A 16967-nucleotide genomic window follows, 5' to 3' on the forward strand; every position below is an offset into this window, starting at 1 on the left:
AGTCCAGTCACCTGCCCTCCTGGCAGGACCAAGCACCCTCTAGATAGATCATCCCTGCTGTCTATCCAACCTGCTCTTAAATATCTCCAGTGATGGAGATTCCACAGCCTCCCTAGGCAACTTACTCCAGTGTTTAACCACCCTGACAGAAATTTTTCCTAATGTCCAACCTAAACCTCCCTTAAGTTTAAGCCCATTGCTTCTTGTCCTGTCCTCAGAGGCCAAGGAGAACAGTTTTTCTCCCTTTTCCTTGTAACATCCTTTTAGATACTTGAAAATCACTATCATGTGCCCTCTCAGTCTTCTCTTTTCTAAACTAAACAAGCCCAATTCCTTCAGCCTTGCCTCATAGCTCATGTTTTCTAGGCCTTTAATAATTTTTGTTGTTGTTCTCTGGACCTTCTCCAGTTTTCCCACATTTTTCTTGAAATGTGCCCAGAACTGGACTCCGTAATCAAAGTGAGGCCTAATCAGTGCCGAGTAGAGCAGAATGACTTCTTGTTTCTTGCTCACAACACTGTGGGTAGTGCATCCCAGAATCACGTTTGCTTTTTTTGCGAAAGTGTCACACTGTTGATTCATATAGTCCACTATGATCCCTAGATCCCTTTCTGCCGTACTGCTTCCTATACAGTCACTTCCCATTTAGGGTTGCCAAGTGTCCGGTATTCACCCGGACAGTCTGGCATTTTTGGCTCCTGTCCGGTAAAAAAAAAAAAAAAAATTCAGAGAATACCGGACACCTAAAACGTTTGGTATTTTCTGAATTTTTCCCTGGCCAGGAGGCGAAAATGCCAGGTAGCTGGCAACCCTACAAACACTCAGTGCCCGCCCCGCCTCCCCCCAGCTCCACTCTGGTCCCCAGCCTCCCCCCCCCCCCCCTTAGTCCTCCAACTCCAGCCCTCATGCTTACCTGGTTCCCCAAGGCTGCTAGCACAAAATGGCTGCTGGCCAAAAAACCTAGGGGAAGCAGTATTGCTTCCCCTGCGTCTTAGTGCTCAACGACTCCCTTGTTCCTATCCCTGAACTTAAAGGGGACATGCTGTTTAATGCTCAACAGCTTTAGTCTCTCCCCCTCCCCTTTTTTTTTTCTCCAACAGAATTTTTTCCCAGTTTTTTTTTTTGTGGGGCGGGGGGAGAAGTGGAGGGCGGGAGTTCGGCATTTTGGTTTCAGCCATCTGGCAACCCTATTCCCATTCTGTATGTGTGAAATGGATTGTTCCTTCCTAAGTAGAGTGCTTTGCATTTGTCCTTATTAAACTTCATCTTACTTACCTCAGACTCTTTCTCCAGATCGTTTTGAATTTTGACCCTATCCTCCAAAGCAGTGGCAACCTCTCCCAGGTTGGCATCATCTGCAAACTTAATAAGTGTACTCTCTATCCCATCATCTAAATTATTGATGAAGATACTGAACAGAACCGGTGAAAACAGACTGTGCAGAACCCCACTTGTTATGCCCTTTCAGCAGGATTGTGAACTGTTAATATTTGAGCCAGACCAGACTTAAAAAAATTTAGTTAAACAAGTGATCTTACTGAGCATATCCTAAACCTTGTATTTGTCCTTATGTAATGTTCGTATACATTCAGACTCAGTTGGTTTATTGTCTTTCAGAAGAAATAAGTATCTGTAATCTCTCCTACACATTCATGCCATTGAATTAAGCATTTGCTGACTACAGCATTCTGTAGTTAGGTTTAAAGCCTTGGTTACAGCCAAAGCTTTTGCCTGGATATGTGACAAGTTTCTAACAAAATTAAGTCCCCCATGTCCATACTGTTGTAACTGTATTGCCAGTGGGTTCCTCAAACCAGTTATTTTGAAAGAATAGTTGGGCTCATTGTCAGATTGAAAGCCTACTGTTGCTACTTTTGGTCCAAGATGATTGTGTATGTGCCAGAAAAATAAAAGCAATACAGTACATACCCTGAAGATGCATTTTGAATTCCACAGATTTTTAGCTAAACTCTAGGTGGAAAAAGCACAGAATTAGTTAAAATATATAAATTAGACCACAGAGTTTCCAGGTCTACTTGAGCAGTTAAAGTAGCACCATATAATGTGGCCAAATATATCTTCTCAGAAAACTCAGTCACTTGGCATTAGGGCTGTGTGTGTATCCCATGTAGCTCCCTTTTAAGTAAGTGTGTGCATGTGCACATTTTTAAATCCACCATGCAGCTGGTCAGAGTTTGTGTGGACTGGCTTTTCTGGCAGAAGCATCCTCAGAATGCTAAGGACGCTAACCTTGATTTCCTAACTGTCTTTTTTCCTTCAGATATTGGCACTATAATGAGAGTTGTGGAGTTATCACCACTGAAAGGGTCGGTTTCATGGACTGGGAAACCAGTTTCTTACTACCTGCATACTATTGATCGTACCATAGTGAGTACAAATTTAGGCTGGCGAATCTTTTGTTTTTTCCCTTTGAAATGCTGTGCTGGTCTTACACACTTAAATTCTTGGTGTTTTTCATTTATCTTCCTCTTGCATCTAGGGATGTACGTTATAGCTTTTGGGGTAGGGACAATTTATTCACATAGCTTAGTCTCTTAGCATGCATACATATATCCAAATTCTAGTTCACCATTGTTAGTGTTAGGTTTTGATGCCTTCAGTTAAGCAGGTTTCTGAAAGATTGCAATTCTGTGTAGCTCTGTGGTTATCTGTATGTAAATAAACCAGTAAAAATACACTTGCATATGAAGAAATCTAAATTCCTAGAATCATAATTCATTGACTCTGTTGGTGCTTTTCCTACACAATAGCTATTTTTTTCTGAGTAAAGACTCTACAGAAGGAATTTAAAAAAATTCTCAGTGTGCTGTATATAATAAATGTGTGAAAGATCTCGTGCTAGGGTATTGGGATACTTCATAGTCCTCAATCTAAATTAAATAGAGTTGCTCTAGCATCTTAAATGTGTTTGTGCATTCACCTTTATAGTTTCCTTCATAAATAAAATCTATAGAAATCTAACTCTTATTTTGTGGAAAAATGCATTACCTTCATGATCTAAATTCTGTAACATGCTTGCACAATCTTGTTTTGCAAATCTGTTCTTGTTTGCCTATGTTGTAGATGTGCCTGTTGGAAATGAGGCAAATGCTTTATTTTAATGCAGTATTAGAGAAGAGTTGTGTCGCCTATTGAAAATAACCTTCTGGTGACTAGAGATACATAGCACAAAGCTTTATAATAAGGATGTGCTGTGTTGAAGATGATAAACCATGTTGAGGTTTGGACTGTGTCCCACTACACCACATGTATGCTTCTTCCCAGAAAGAACGAAATGGAAATAAATAGTGTCTTGATGTAGCTTATCAGCGGGAAAATTGTCAGAACATCTGCAATTTTGTTCTCATGTTAGGAATCAGTGTTTTATGCATGTGTGTTCTGTTATGTATAATGACTATCTTATCGTTCCCTTTTCAGCTTGAAAACTATTTTTCTAGTCTCAAAAATCCAAAACTCAGGGTAAGTTGTTTAATTTTTTTATAATGTATTTATAGTAATGAAATACCCAGTATGATCACTTTAACTGATAGCTTTATACAGAAATAAGAATCAGATGGGGAAATGTGTTTCAAGCTCATCAAGATAAAGTATCTGCCGACAGTTAATCACATTGGAATGAAGTCACTCACAGATGCTTTGACAATGCATCCAAATTAATAACTCTTAAAAAGTTATCAGGGAAGCTAGAATCCTTGCAGTGTTCCACTTGCATTGTATTTAAAGGATTATTAAATGCTAATAACACTCACAGACCAGATGTTAAGAATATAACTATGGTTTAGTTTGCTGAGTCTTGTCAGTGAGTTTGAAGAAGGGACGTCTCAGCTGCTATTTTGTGACAAATCATTCACTTGGAAATGAAAGTTATGTCCTTGATCACAGTGTTTTACCTGCAGTGCATGGAATTCAAAACACAGAGGTTTTTGAGACCTTGTGTCTCATTGAATTGGGCATATTAAATAGTGCTGAAAGATGATGAGTTAGATGTAAAGCACAAATGGTATATGGGTCTAGACTTTTCTTGTACCAATCCACAACACTACTTGCATTTTTGGAGTCTTCTAGTGTTAAGCTTTAGGGCTTTGTCATTGTTCTCCAATCCTGACCTTTAATGGCATTTGAGATTGGGGTTAATAGTAACTGTTAAATTTGTGAGTTTTGGATAGTTGATTTCACATTTGTGTGTGGGCGGGGGGAGGGAGGGAGATTTTTGCCACTGAGCATGGAGAAAACCCACCAAATATCTTCAAATTATTTGTGAACTAATCACAAACTGTTTTTAGCAGTCTCCCCTCCTGCCTCCTAACCATGGAAGTACTGAATTATTACAGAAGAGATTGAGTTTACTATAATCCAACCGGTTTGACTTTTAATTAGTTTTACTTAGTTCAAGGTAGTTTAGTTGGTAGAATTATCAACACATGAAACCTCACCTGGAAAGTACAAGAAAGAGTGTTTCGGGGAGTTTTATGTCCTTAGTGGCTAGGCAGGAATGGAGCTTTTTCAGCTACTTTTCATCTTGATTATCTTGTCTACAGACTTGGCTAGGATTTAATTAGGCTGTCTTTCAAAGAGTTGACTCATGACTTGATATGACAGGGCCCTCAAAGATGCTGCCGTGATGCAACAACACGTGATATGTTGGCTATAGATAAGGTCACTGATAGAGGCTTTTGTTTAGAAGTACAAAGACCTAACTCCATGAAGGTGGAAAATGTGTGGTCCTCTCTCTTTTGCTTGTGACTGCTTATCTGCATGGATTCTGCTTAGGAGACTACCATGGAATAGTATAGCTCATAAAACTAATTCAGGTTACCTTCCTTTTCCCACCTGTTATTGTGTGGAACAGAATAAAGCCATTGTTTTCCAGCTTACTAAAAAAAAGTATTCCTTACTGTCATTCCTTACTATACAATGACTAGTCAGAATGATTATTCTTGAAACTAGGTTGGCAAGATTGGAGTCTGTACTTCCAAAGGGAAAATAATATTGCTGTCTTTTGGGCTTATTCGTGGGTGGGTTTTTTTAATGCCTTATTTTAAATTGTCTTTAGGAGGAACAAGAGGCAGCTAGACGTCGCCAGCAAAGAGAAAACAAGAGCAACACAACTACTCCAACGAAGGTGCAAGATAACAAGGTCCACACCCTCTTGAATATTCACACAGAATCATGTGCTCTTTATTATGGCAGAAGCTTGAGATTTGCACCAACAATACAAGCTTGATTACATAGGGCATGACCGGAAAAATCTGTTCCTAAAGAGCTCCACGCATGGATACAGTGTTCTGAAGCAAGTCACTTGATTCCAGAATAATTAGTGTGCTGTGAAAGCGCTTCTGGAATAGTTTATTAATGTATTTGGTCTGGTTCACTGTATTGACAGGCTCTACATATTCAAGGGCCACACCACATTTTAGTAGTTTGGTATGTGGAGAACATGCTTTCCCAGCCTTATTTTTGCAGGCTACTGCCCTTCCCATTCCCAATTGCTTAATATCCCTGTGGCACAAGTAGCAGTTGTTCATGTGGAAAAGTAGGAGGAGGAAAGTTTTGAATGTGACTTCAGCTTTGATTTTCGAGCTATTAAACTACATTAAAATAAGATTCCCTATGAGCAGCTGGTTGTGTGGATCAGTGTTGGAACCCTTGCTCTGTGATAGATGGATCCAGGGGAGAGCTAGCGTACTGGGTGCTAGGAACAATTCTAACCCCTGATCTAACCATGATCTATTTGTAGCTTTATGTGCCTCCATTTCCCTTCTATAAAATGGGGTTGATACTTATCTTAAGAGTGTTGTAAAGATTAACTAATATTCTGCAAAGGTAAAATACTAAATGTTAAAAAGCTTTATCTCTAATATTTCTTTAGGATTCTGGTGCTGAAGAAGAAAAAGTTGGGACAAATGCCATTAAAAAGACATCTCCTTCCAAAGCACGCAAGAAAAAGCTGAGTAAGAAAGGAAGGAAAATGGCAGGGCGGAAGCGAGGACGTCCCAAGAAAATGAACACCGCAAATACAGAGCGCAAGACCAAGAAGAACCAAACTGCACTGGAGCTTCTGCATGCTCAAACTGTGTCACAGACATCCTCATCCTCTCCTCAGGGTAAGCTGAGGAAATTGGCAGTCCTTAGCAGACGAGCCTTTTCCATAGTTAGTCTCAGTTACTGTCCAGGAAAGTTTTCATCTTAAGAGGGACTGCTCAGAGCTCTTTATTTGGAGGCGACAGATTTCCAAATATTCTTTCTTGTCAGTTTCACGTACATCCCTTCTCTTTTTCTTATTGCACTGTGTCATTGTATCACCAGCTTTCCAGCTGGGATGATTGACACTCAGACAGCTGGCTGTTAATGCTAATCCAGACATCACCAGAAGGCAGGGCTGGGGGGGGGGGGGGACACAGTGGAACAGCATGGTTGGCAAAATTTGCCTTTGTAGATGTATTGGTTACACTCAGGATTTGTATTTCAAAAGCTGATCTGTTGTGTGACAGGCACCTGGCCAAGTTACTGGGTTCTGTGTTGTAAAAAAGGCAAAAGGCTTCTTCATTTGCTGTTTCATTATTTTAAATGCAGTCTGCATAACTTTCTCCTTTAGATGCATACAAGTCACCTCATAGTCCATATTACCAACTACCTCCTAAAGTGCAACGGCATTCGCCTAACCAACTGTTAGTGACTCCTACCCCTCCTGCACTACAGAAGCTGCTAGGTAAGTTCCCCTCCTTACACAGAGAGTGAAAGGAGTCAATAATGGGCTGATCACAGTTTGCTGTCTTGGTGCTGGTTGTGATGTACCATGTTGCTATGAGGCAATGAAACATGAAAACGTTAATTTGGGGGGAAAAGGCGGTAATTTTAATACAGAACAATGATGTGCAAAATACTGGCATTTGGAATGGTAAGTAATGGGATATGGAGCATTTCACCTCAAGTCCCCTACAGTCAGTGCTCAGGCAGCTGTTTGGCCTTTGTGAAACTGGTTGGGGTGGGGTGGGAGTCCTCATTTTTTTCCCCCTTGTGTCCCTTTTGTTGGCAATTCCAGCAGGGACTGAATGTGCAATGGTGAGACCACTTTGCTCTTAGTCAGGAGTGGGCAAAAGGGCCTCCGTGGGCCAGATCCAGCCTGCCAAGTGAGTTGATCTGGCCTGTGGAGGCCCAGCTGCTCCCCTGCCCCTAGGCCAATTAAGGCTTGGAGGTGGCAGGGGGGGAAGTGTGCAAAATCTCCTCCCGCCCTCCCCCACCCTGCAAGGAGTGTGTGGCGCATAGAAGCACTGCGCACTCATTGCAGGGCGGGAGGAGATTTCACGTGCTCCCCCACCCCGGGCCAGACAGGGTTTGGGGCCAGGGGGAGCGCATGAAGTCTCCTTCCGCCCTGCAAGGGGCTCAGCACTTAGTCAACTACCAGCTGCTGCTCAGCTGGTGGCTGACACAGCATGGTGCTCCCTTTCAGGGCGGGGCAGAGAGCGAGAAATTTCACATGCTCCTCCTCCCCATGCCCTGATTGATCTGGGGGCAGCAAGCAAAGTCTCCGGCCAGGGGCACAGGCACTTAGAGGGAACTGCCAGCTGTTGAGAATAGCTGGGGCGGGGTGGGAGGGGGAAGAGGGAGGAAGACTTTGTGTGCTCTCCTACCCCAGACCAATTAGGGCCGGTGGGTGGGGAAGCACAGAAGTTTTCTGGCCCTGCCCCTTCCAGGGTGGCCCAGAGCCACTTCAGAAATGTTTGAAGTGGCCCCGGTCAAAAATTATTGCCCACCCCTGCTCTTAGGAATAGCCCTTCAGAATACGGATGATGTCCATTGGGGTGTGGGCAGCAGTGGCAGATTCCTGCTATATGTATCTTGTGGATAAATGAGATTCAGTCTCTTGTTTCTTTAAACAAAGTATTTCACCAGCACTAAAATACAAGTGAATAAGTGTTTTAAAAATGTGGACTGTGTTGCCATCCTTTACAAGAACCTTTCCAGTGAAGATGCTAACCTTATAATAACTAAGGAGCTATTGTTCCTACAGTGAGTCTTGGTCTCGCATGCTTACCATTGCAGAAGAAAAGGGAGCACCCTCCAGCTCTCCTCCAGCCTCCGTCATTGCCAATGTGTCTGTTCTTCTGCATGTTAAAGTTGAAGCCTCGGTCTACATATGTTGCATTTGGCTGGGTTTCAGTTCTCAAGTGGCACAAGAGAAAAGGGGCCTGGAGTCAACAGGAAGCCATATTACTGTCCTAGAAAGACACCAACTAACTTAACGAATAAGGAACTTGGGGGCGGGAGTGGTCAGAATTTTGTTTTCCCAAACTAGAAAGCTAAGTAGAAAAATGTAATCGGATGCTTCCAGAGTTCGAGGGCAGTGAGGCTACATGGGTGAGAGAGCCCGTTCCAGACACAAAAGATGGCATGCAGAAAAAACCTCAAGTTCCTTCTAGGCGAGACCTGTGAGGAGCAGTAAAGTGAGTTGAAATGGCAAAGTATAGGACACAACAAGGACTGAGATCTGTGAAGACACACAGCCTTGGAGGTCAGTGAAGAGATCAGGAGTGTACTGGTCACCTTCAGCAGTGGCTTGATGGATAGACTTGAGGAGGTGCATTGTGGTTAGGGAGATTACAGTTAACCAAGGCAAGGCAACCCCAGAGCATGGCTGAAGGTTGGTGGAGAGGAAGAGAGAAGTAGAGGTTTAGCTGTGAAGGAGAGAGAGTAGAATGACCCTCGGCTGAGAGACTGGAAGGATGTTGGAGCACTGTGAGTGCACTCCTATCCTGATAATGGGTTGCCTGTTTTATTGGTCATGCTTTCATTACAGTCCATTAAGAAACTCCTTTTTCAACACACACATCATTAGAGTCCATCAGCTTCCTGCCTGCTTCCTGAAAATGTGCTCTTAGAAATGTTATAATGAGGGAGCTAATCTATGTGGTTAATGCATGACGCACAGACCAGCTAAGACTCTTAAGTAATCTGCTATTGGAGAAAGTTGTTAGTTTGCTTAAAACATTCTTTTTCCTGCAAAGGAAAACTCATTATTGGAATAACCATTCATAGGGCAAAAGATGGTGCAAATTTAAAATAAAATAATTGATGATGTTTTGATGCAAAAAGCGGTAGTGAGCAACGGTGGTCCAAAATACAAGTCTTAAATATATTTTTCTCCCCTTGCGTCCAATGAAGTTGTCATCCATGCATTTGTGTTACAGACTCTTTTAAGATCCAGTACATGCAGTTCATGGCGTACATGAAAACTCCCCAATACAAAGCAAACCTGCAACAGTTACTGGAGCAGGAAAAGGTAAGGTGTTTTTTAATTTTTCTTGACAATTTCTAGCTATAGGTTTACAGCCTCCATACCCCCTTCCATAGATATTTGAGAAAATGACTCAGACCCAAAATTTCAGATCTGTTTATCTAATTCCATATAGCCCCTGGCCAGAGTTAAAGGCCCTGCTTAGGGGGGAGAGAGCCTTTTTGGTAGGGCTGTCAAGCAGTTAAGAACACGAATGTGATTAATGATGATGCTGTTAATAGAATGCCATTTACTTAAATATTTTTGGATGTTTTCTATATTTTCAAATATATTGATTTCAGTTAAAACACAGAATATCAAGTGCACAGTGCTCACTTTATGTAGTATTTTTCAGTTCACCTAATATAAGTACTGAGGTGCAGGTGTGTCAACTTTTATGATAAACATATAAATATAGAACTATGTACAAAAAATAACTGTGTTAAAAAAATAAAACAATGTAAAACTTCAGAGTCTGAGTTCATTCAGTCCTACTTCTTGTTCCGCTCATTGCTAAGACAGACAAGTTTGGTTATAATTTGCAGAAGATAATGCTTTCCGCTTCCTGTTTACGGTGTCACCTGAAAATGAGAACAGGTGTTCAAATTACACTGTTGTAAGTATCTTCTGATGCCAGCTACGTACCAGATGTGTGGAAGGTTTTATGTCCCTTCATGCTTCAAGCACCATTCCAGAGGATGTGCCCTTGCTGATGATGGGTTTTGCTTGATAACAATACAAAGCAGAACAGACCGATGCATGTTCATTTTCATCATCTGAGTCAGATGGCACCAGCAGAAAGCTGATTTTCTTTTTTGGTTTGGGTTGCGTAGTTTCCACATTGGAGTGTAGCTCTTTTAAGACTTCTGAAAGTGTGTGCATACCGTATCCCTTTCAGGATTTTTGCACTGCACATCAGATATGTCTAGAAATCCCACATTGGTCCCATCTTTGCTTTTTGTCAGATCTGCTGTGGAAGTGTTCTTAAAACACACAAGTTCTGGGTCATCATCCAAGACTGCTATAACATGAAATGTATGGCAGGTAAAACAGAACCGGAGACCGAGTTCTCCATGGAGTTCAGTCATAAGTTAATGCATTAGTTTTTTGTAAAGAGCATCATTGACATGGAAGCATGTCATCTGGAATGATGATTGAAGCTTGAAAGGGCTTATGAATATTTAGCACAACTGGCCTGTAAATACCTTGCAATACCAGCTACAAAAGTGAATGCCTAGTCACATGAATGCCTAGTCTCACTTTCGGGTGACATTGTAAACACGAAGCAGGAAGCATTTCCCCGCCAAAATTGTAATTTTTTCTTGTTCAGCCAGTCACTAAAAGAAACAAGTTTGAAGTGGGACTGAGTGGACTTGTAGATTCTAAAAATTTACATTCTTTTGGTTTAACTTAACAAAAAAAATTCTACACTTGTATGTTATGCAATAAAGAGATGGAATGACAGTACTTATATTAGAGAAATTGAAAAATATTATTTATTTTATCATTTTACAGTGCAAAGATTTGTAATAATTACTGAGCATTGAATGCTATATTAGAAAATGTAGAAGAATGTTAAATATTTACTTTCAGTTGATATTGTTAACTGCAGTTAATCATGATTAATTTTGAGTTCATCATGTGAGTTAACTGCAGTTAATTGACAGTCCAACATTTTTGGGTAAGGCACAGGACTGAGTCCTGTGTTCTATTCTCAGCCGGGCCACTAATTTACTGTGTGACCTTGATCAAATTGCTTTGCCTCACTGCTCCTGTTTCCTCTGTAAAATGAGGATAATCACCTTTTTCACAGGATTGTCTGGATTTAATTGATTGCTAAATTCTTTTCTATTTAACACTGTTAAATATGGTTGGGCTATCTGCCTGGATATGGGACCACTTAGACAGGTGAAAATGATGGTTCTCCCAACACTAAACAATGATGGATAGATACTAGAAATTTGAACATTCAAGAGAAAGTAATGTAACACTTTAAAGCACCACCATTTACCTGTCTGTCTGCTCTCTGCCTGATGAGCTTCAGGAGAGGACGGGACCAAAAGTTACGTGGCATTTTACCCAGTTTGGAAAGGATTATCTCTGTCAGGTAACTGTGGCTCAGAGTCCTATTCTGAGCTCATAGATGGGTCATATGGGACAATTCTATTTGTGCTTAATGTAGCTAGAGAATATAAAATAGCCCTTATTCTGGTTTTCTGGATTAAAGTGTCCATTGAAAGCTCATCTGTGTGAAAATACCGACTCTACAGTATGTGCAGAAACCGGGAATTGCAATGAACCATAGACCATAACCCTCAAATCAATTTAAAATCAGGACGGTTTGTTCACTTTATAATAAATGGAAGAACTAAATAAAGTAATGAAATAGCCAAGTGTCACAAAGTAGATTGGATAAATAGCTGTAGGTGTTGGGGCATATTATAAATACCTTGTGTGATGTCGGTAAGATGCTTAAGAGCCTAATGGAAAGCATTATAATTGTAAAATTTATTATGCGTGAGTCTTCAGTTGAAGCTGAGCAAATAATAATTTGGTGTAGTAGCTGAACCAAAAAAAAAAAAAATCCTTGTATGTTTTGAACCAAAACTAATTTTTCTTCTACCCCTCCCCTCCTGCAAAATGAAAAACAGAAACATTTGCTTGGTTTGATTGACAAAATATGGAGTTGATTGGGTGCTTTTGAAACTTTTAATGTCTTTTGGCTAAAGCAGTTTGCCAAAGTTGGACTGAATTTGCAAATAGTTCTGGGCCTGAAAAAATGTATTTTTGGGTAAAATTAATACTTGCTGATGACAAAAATTTTCTTTCAGCCTTTCCTGCAGAATTTTCTGCTGCAGTAGAATGATCTGACCAGCAGAGGGAGTACTATTCAAATACCTTTTCTTCCTTGCTTTTCTCTCAGCTAGGGAATTAATTAATGCCCTTGCAAATTAGGGATTACTAGTATGTAGTAGGAATAATTCTTCGAGTGGTTGCTCATGTCCATTTGAATTAGGTGTGCGCACCACGTGCACCGCGTCTTCCGGAGTGTTTTCCCTAGCGGTACCCGTAGCGTTGGCAGGGCGCCCCCTGGAGTGGTGCCACCATGGCGGGGCATAAGTACCCCTGCCAGCGCTCCCCCACCTCAGTTCCTTCTTACTGCCCATGATGGTCGATGGAGTGTGTCTCTCTCTTAGATCAGTTAATGGTTCCTGTTTCTTTTAGTATTGTGGATAGTTCTAAATAGTTCAGTTAGTTAGATAATTAGTGTCTCGTTGTTTTTCCTTCTCCCCCTTCAGGGGTGAGGAATGCCAGGGCCGCAAGGCTTTAAGGCGTGCGCTGTCTGCGCAAAGTTCATGCCCAAAGGAGACACCCACGACAGTTGTCTGAAGTGTCTGAGTGAGGGCCATCTTACAGACAGACACCTGTAAGATCTGCAAGTCATTTAAGCCGAGCACTAAGAGGGAGAGAGAGACTCGTTTAAAACTTCTCCTCATGGAGGCGGCTTTACAGCCGGCACCTGCTGGGCACTCTGCAGCGCGCAGTGCACCGGCTTCCACGTGAGATGCTCCATCTCGGGACCGAGCCTCGGCGTTAAGGGCCCGGCACCGGTCTCACTCTCTGGCTCCGAAGAGGTTGAGAGCGTCTTGTGGTACGTCTCCTAGCCGGAAGTCCAAGTTGAGCCTACACCGCGGTGCTGAGTCTCCGGTGCACATGTCCTCATCCACCATGGTGAGGCGTAAGCGAGCGGGACGTCCATCCAGTCCAGGGCAACTACCCTCACACCATCCCTCCATACCGGACACCTTTGAGGCGGCGCATGACCTTATTAGCCTCGCTACCTCCCCCCTGTCGTCGGTTGAGGCAGAGGGGTTGAGGTCGCCTATGCTGGAGGCCGTGTTGGCTCCGGCTTCGCCTCCGCACTGGCATGACTGGATAGCACCGGTCGCTTATGCAGCGGGACCGTCCCCTGTGGGACCGGTCCCGCTTGCCTCCATGTCAGTGCTGGCCTCGGCGCAGGCCGCCAGGCTTCACTCGGCGCTCTACTGGGCTTGACCTCCCTCGGTGCTGGGTCGCCTACTAGACCCCGTCTTGGCTGCACTAGTGCCGTATAACCCTGGCCTCACGGCAACATCTACGGCACCATCATCATCTTCGATACCAGCGCTGAGCAGCTTTCCTGGGGTGCCGTTCTAGTCGTCGGCACTGGACCCTTCAGCATCAGCCTCTTCAGCACCGATGCATGTTTCGGCACCATCACTGGCACTGGCCCCATGGGCCATGTCGGTCCCGCCATCGCCGATGAAGTTGACTTCTTCGGGGTTCGTCTCGCAAACGATACCGACTTTGGCACCGCAGCCATCCATGTTGGCACCACAACCGGCACCAACACTGAGACCAGTCCTCCCAGTGCCGCAACCAGCTCCACTCCGGGCACCGGGATCTGTTCTCCTGGCATCAACCCTACCCCAGACACTGGGACCGGTTTTCCTGGTGCTGCAGCTGGCTCCACTCACGGCACTGGGACCTGTTCTCCTGGTGCCGCAACAGGCACCAGCACTGGGACCGGTCTTCCTGGTGCCAGCATGCCCTCATCGAGAAACTCGGGTTTGCCCGAGTGCAATGGCCAAGTTTGCTCCTCCATCAGTGGCAGGACATTCGTCATCTGCGCCTCCCTGGCCGGAGTCTGACTACTCATCGGATTCTGATGCAGCGTTGTTCAGGTCGGAGTTCTCAGGAGCTTCCTCTGTTCATAGGTCCCATTCCTGGCATGATCATTCGCAGGTGCAGCAGACTTGGCCGCCTCAACCGCAATGGCCCTTCTGGACGCTGTGGGCTTACCACCAGTGGCAGGGGCCTGTGCCCTCCTCTGTGGTGTCTGGTGCCTCAGGGCACCGAGCGCAGCCGTCGCTGTCACGACCCCCTCCCTCCTCCCCAGAGGTCGGTTGCTACAGATGCCACTGCTGAGCCACAGGCCTCGGTATCGGAGCCGCTTCCACAAGCAGTACTGCCTTCCCAGCCGGTGCCTCAACCGGTTTCTACGGTGGGTCTGGCACTGATCCAGGTGTCATCGTCATCTCCTGATGAAGCCTTGATGGATCCCGCAACAGCGTTGCCTACTATGGATGCTCGAACGCATCAGGATCTGCTTAGGCGACTGGCCTCCAGTCTGGATGTCCCAGTGGAACCTGTAGTGGAGGACACGGATCCCATGATTGACATCCTCTTGGACGATGCGCCCACCCGCTTGGCTTTGCCACTTAATAAAACCGTGGCAAAAATTACCAATGCCCTGTGGCAGACTCCGGCGACCCTGACCCCTACCTTAAAAGGAGTCGAGAGGCGCTATTACCTTCTTACATTCCCCAGTCGGGGCACGAACACTTGTACTCCCAACCTGTTCCGGGGTCCTTGGTGGTTCAGGCTGCAGCCCAAAAGGAGAGGCTTCCCCAGCTGGGGCCGTCCCCGGAAGCGAGGGAGCCCAAGCGCCTTGACCCGATGGGCTGTAAGGTGTATGCCACTGGTGGGGTACAACTCCGCATTGCTAACCAGCAAGCCATGCTGAGTCATTACGCTTTTAATACCTGGCAGGCTGTAGATAAGCTTAAGGACAAGCTGTCTGCCGAGGCCTGTCAGGAGTTTGCGACCATGACCTCTGAGGGCAGAACCATTGCCTGCACGGCCCTCCAGGCTTCCCTGGACGCTGTCAACTCGGCAGCCCGCACCATGGTGTCAAGTGGGGTTATGCGCCATGGTGCCTGGCTGCAGGTGTCTGGTATACCCCCGGACGTCCAAACCACCATCCAGGACTTGCTGTTTGACAGGAAAGCCTTGTTTTCGGAGCATACGGACTCCAGACTCTATACCCTTAAAGACATGAGGTCTACCCTACAGTCCTTGGGGATTCACACGCCGGCCCCTCAGTGTCGTCAGCTGCCCTACAGACAGCAAGGGAGAACGTAGTCCCAGGTCCCCTGTGGGGATTATGTCCTCGTGCTCCCAGTGGGAGTGTGGGGGCTGCTGTCGGCCCATCCTCCGCAAGGGGTTGCCGCCGCCGCCCGAGAGGGGACAGCTCCTGTGGGGTTGGTCAAGGTCCCTCCCAGCAGCCCAAGTTCAAAATGGTAACCCTGGCTTCTGTCATTCCGGTTTTACAGTTCGAGAGTTGCGTACCAGTCTCCTATCTCGAGGACACTTACTTCCATGTGGCAATAAGACCCAGCCACAGGAGGTTTCTCCGTTTTATTGTTTCCCGATGCCACTTCCAATTTACAGTGCTCCCATTTGGCCTTTCAACAGCACCCAGGGTCTTTACAAAATGCATGGCAGTCGTAGTTTTTCCTCCGCAAAAAAGGGGTACATGTTTTTCCATACCTAGATGACTGGCTGATTCATGGTCGTTCCTATGAGCAAGTGGAGGCCCATGTTTCCCTCACAACGGCTTTCTTCATAAGGCTGAGACTTATTCTAAACGAGGAAAAGTCATTGTTGACTCCCTCCCAGCACCTCGAATTCGTAGGTGCCCTTCTGGATGCCAGGGTGGCGAGAGCACTCCTCCCCGGAGCCAGGTTTCTGTCCATAGTGGAGCTGGTTTCCGAGTTAACTTAATTCCCTATCACGACAGCCCAGGTCTGCTCGAGGCTGCTGGGACACATGGCGGCGTGTACGTATGTTGTACGCCATGCAGGCCCGGTTGGCAAGGGCATTCAACCAGGCCAGGGGTCTCTGGGACACAGTTCCAACAGTGCCACCGGAGGGGATAGCCTCCCTACAATGATGGACCTATGAGGCGGTGGTGTGCAGCGGGGTCCTGTTCACTGTACTTCCCCCCTCGCTTACACTGGTCACAGATGCTTCTGACCTGGGTTGGGGAGCGCACTTGGGGGTTTATGGTCCCCAGCAGAGCGGGCTTCCTGTCGAAGCTCTCTCGCTGCTCTGTCCTGGTCCGCCTGGACAACACGGTGGCTGTGTTTTACCTCAACAGGCAGAGGGGAGCCCGGTCGCCTCCCCTCTGCCTTGAGGCACTGTGTGTCTGGGTCCTGTGCATAGAGGACAACATAGTTTTGCAGGCAGAGAACCTGCCGGGGTGCAAAAACTTAGGGTGCTGGCTGATGCTCTGAGCAGGTCCTTCGGAGCCCACGAGTGGTCGCTCAAGGATTCGGCCCTTCATCACGTCTTCCACAGGTGGGGTTGTCCCCTAGTAGACCTGTTTGCCTCGGCACGCAACACCAAGTGCCAAAGCTACTGCTCCCTGCTGGGGCTGGGGGAACATTCCAGGGGGTTGCCATGACCATACTGTGGCCGGTGGGCATCGTTTATGCTTTCCCTCCGTTTCCCCTAATTCCCAGGGTTCTGACCAGGGTCAAGATCTTCAGGTCCACGGTCATCCTGGTAGCCCCTTGGTGGCCCAGGCAATTCTGGTTCCCTATTCTGGGGGACATGCTCACCAAGGACCCTATAACGCTCCCGCTGGTTTGGGACCTCCTGACCCAACCTTGGGACCGGGGGACCATGGTTCACCTGAATCTCAGCTCTTTCCACCTGATGGCCTGGTTTATCCGTGGCTGACCCAACCGGAAAGGGAATGTTCCCAGGAGGTTCAGATGTTGCTCCTAAGTAGTAGGAAACTGTCTACCAGGCGGTCGTACACAGCCAAGTGGTGGCGCTTCTCGTC

At 45.6% G+C, this 16967-nt stretch overlaps 1 protein-coding gene across 5 annotated transcripts in view; it reads left to right on the forward strand.

Annotated features, from left to right (window-relative positions):
• DOT1L (DOT1 like histone lysine methyltransferase) overlaps nt 1–16967 on the forward strand; it is a 112813-nt gene that overhangs the window by 67614 nt on the left and 28232 nt on the right. For 4 of the 5 annotated variants that reach the window (XM_075903196.2, XM_075903194.2, XM_075903197.2 and 1 more), the window contains exons 11-16: nt 2282–2388; nt 3439–3480; nt 5075–5158; nt 5891–6125; nt 6617–6730; nt 9210–9301. In XM_075903196.2, the coding sequence (XP_075759311.1) occupies nt 2282–2388; nt 3439–3480; nt 5075–5158; nt 5891–6125; nt 6617–6730; nt 9210–9301 (674 nt within the window). The remainder of the gene's footprint in view (nt 1–2281; nt 2389–3438; nt 3481–5074; nt 5159–5890; nt 6126–6616; nt 6731–9209; nt 9302–16967) is intronic. The other variant, XM_075903195.2, reaches the window with a different exon arrangement.

The sequence above is a fragment of the Pelodiscus sinensis genome, chromosome 32 (genome assembly GCF_052426305.1).
Source record: "Pelodiscus sinensis isolate ZL-2025 chromosome 32, ASM5242630v1, whole genome shotgun sequence".
Lineage (NCBI taxonomy): Eukaryota > Metazoa > Chordata > Testudines > Trionychidae > Pelodiscus > Pelodiscus sinensis.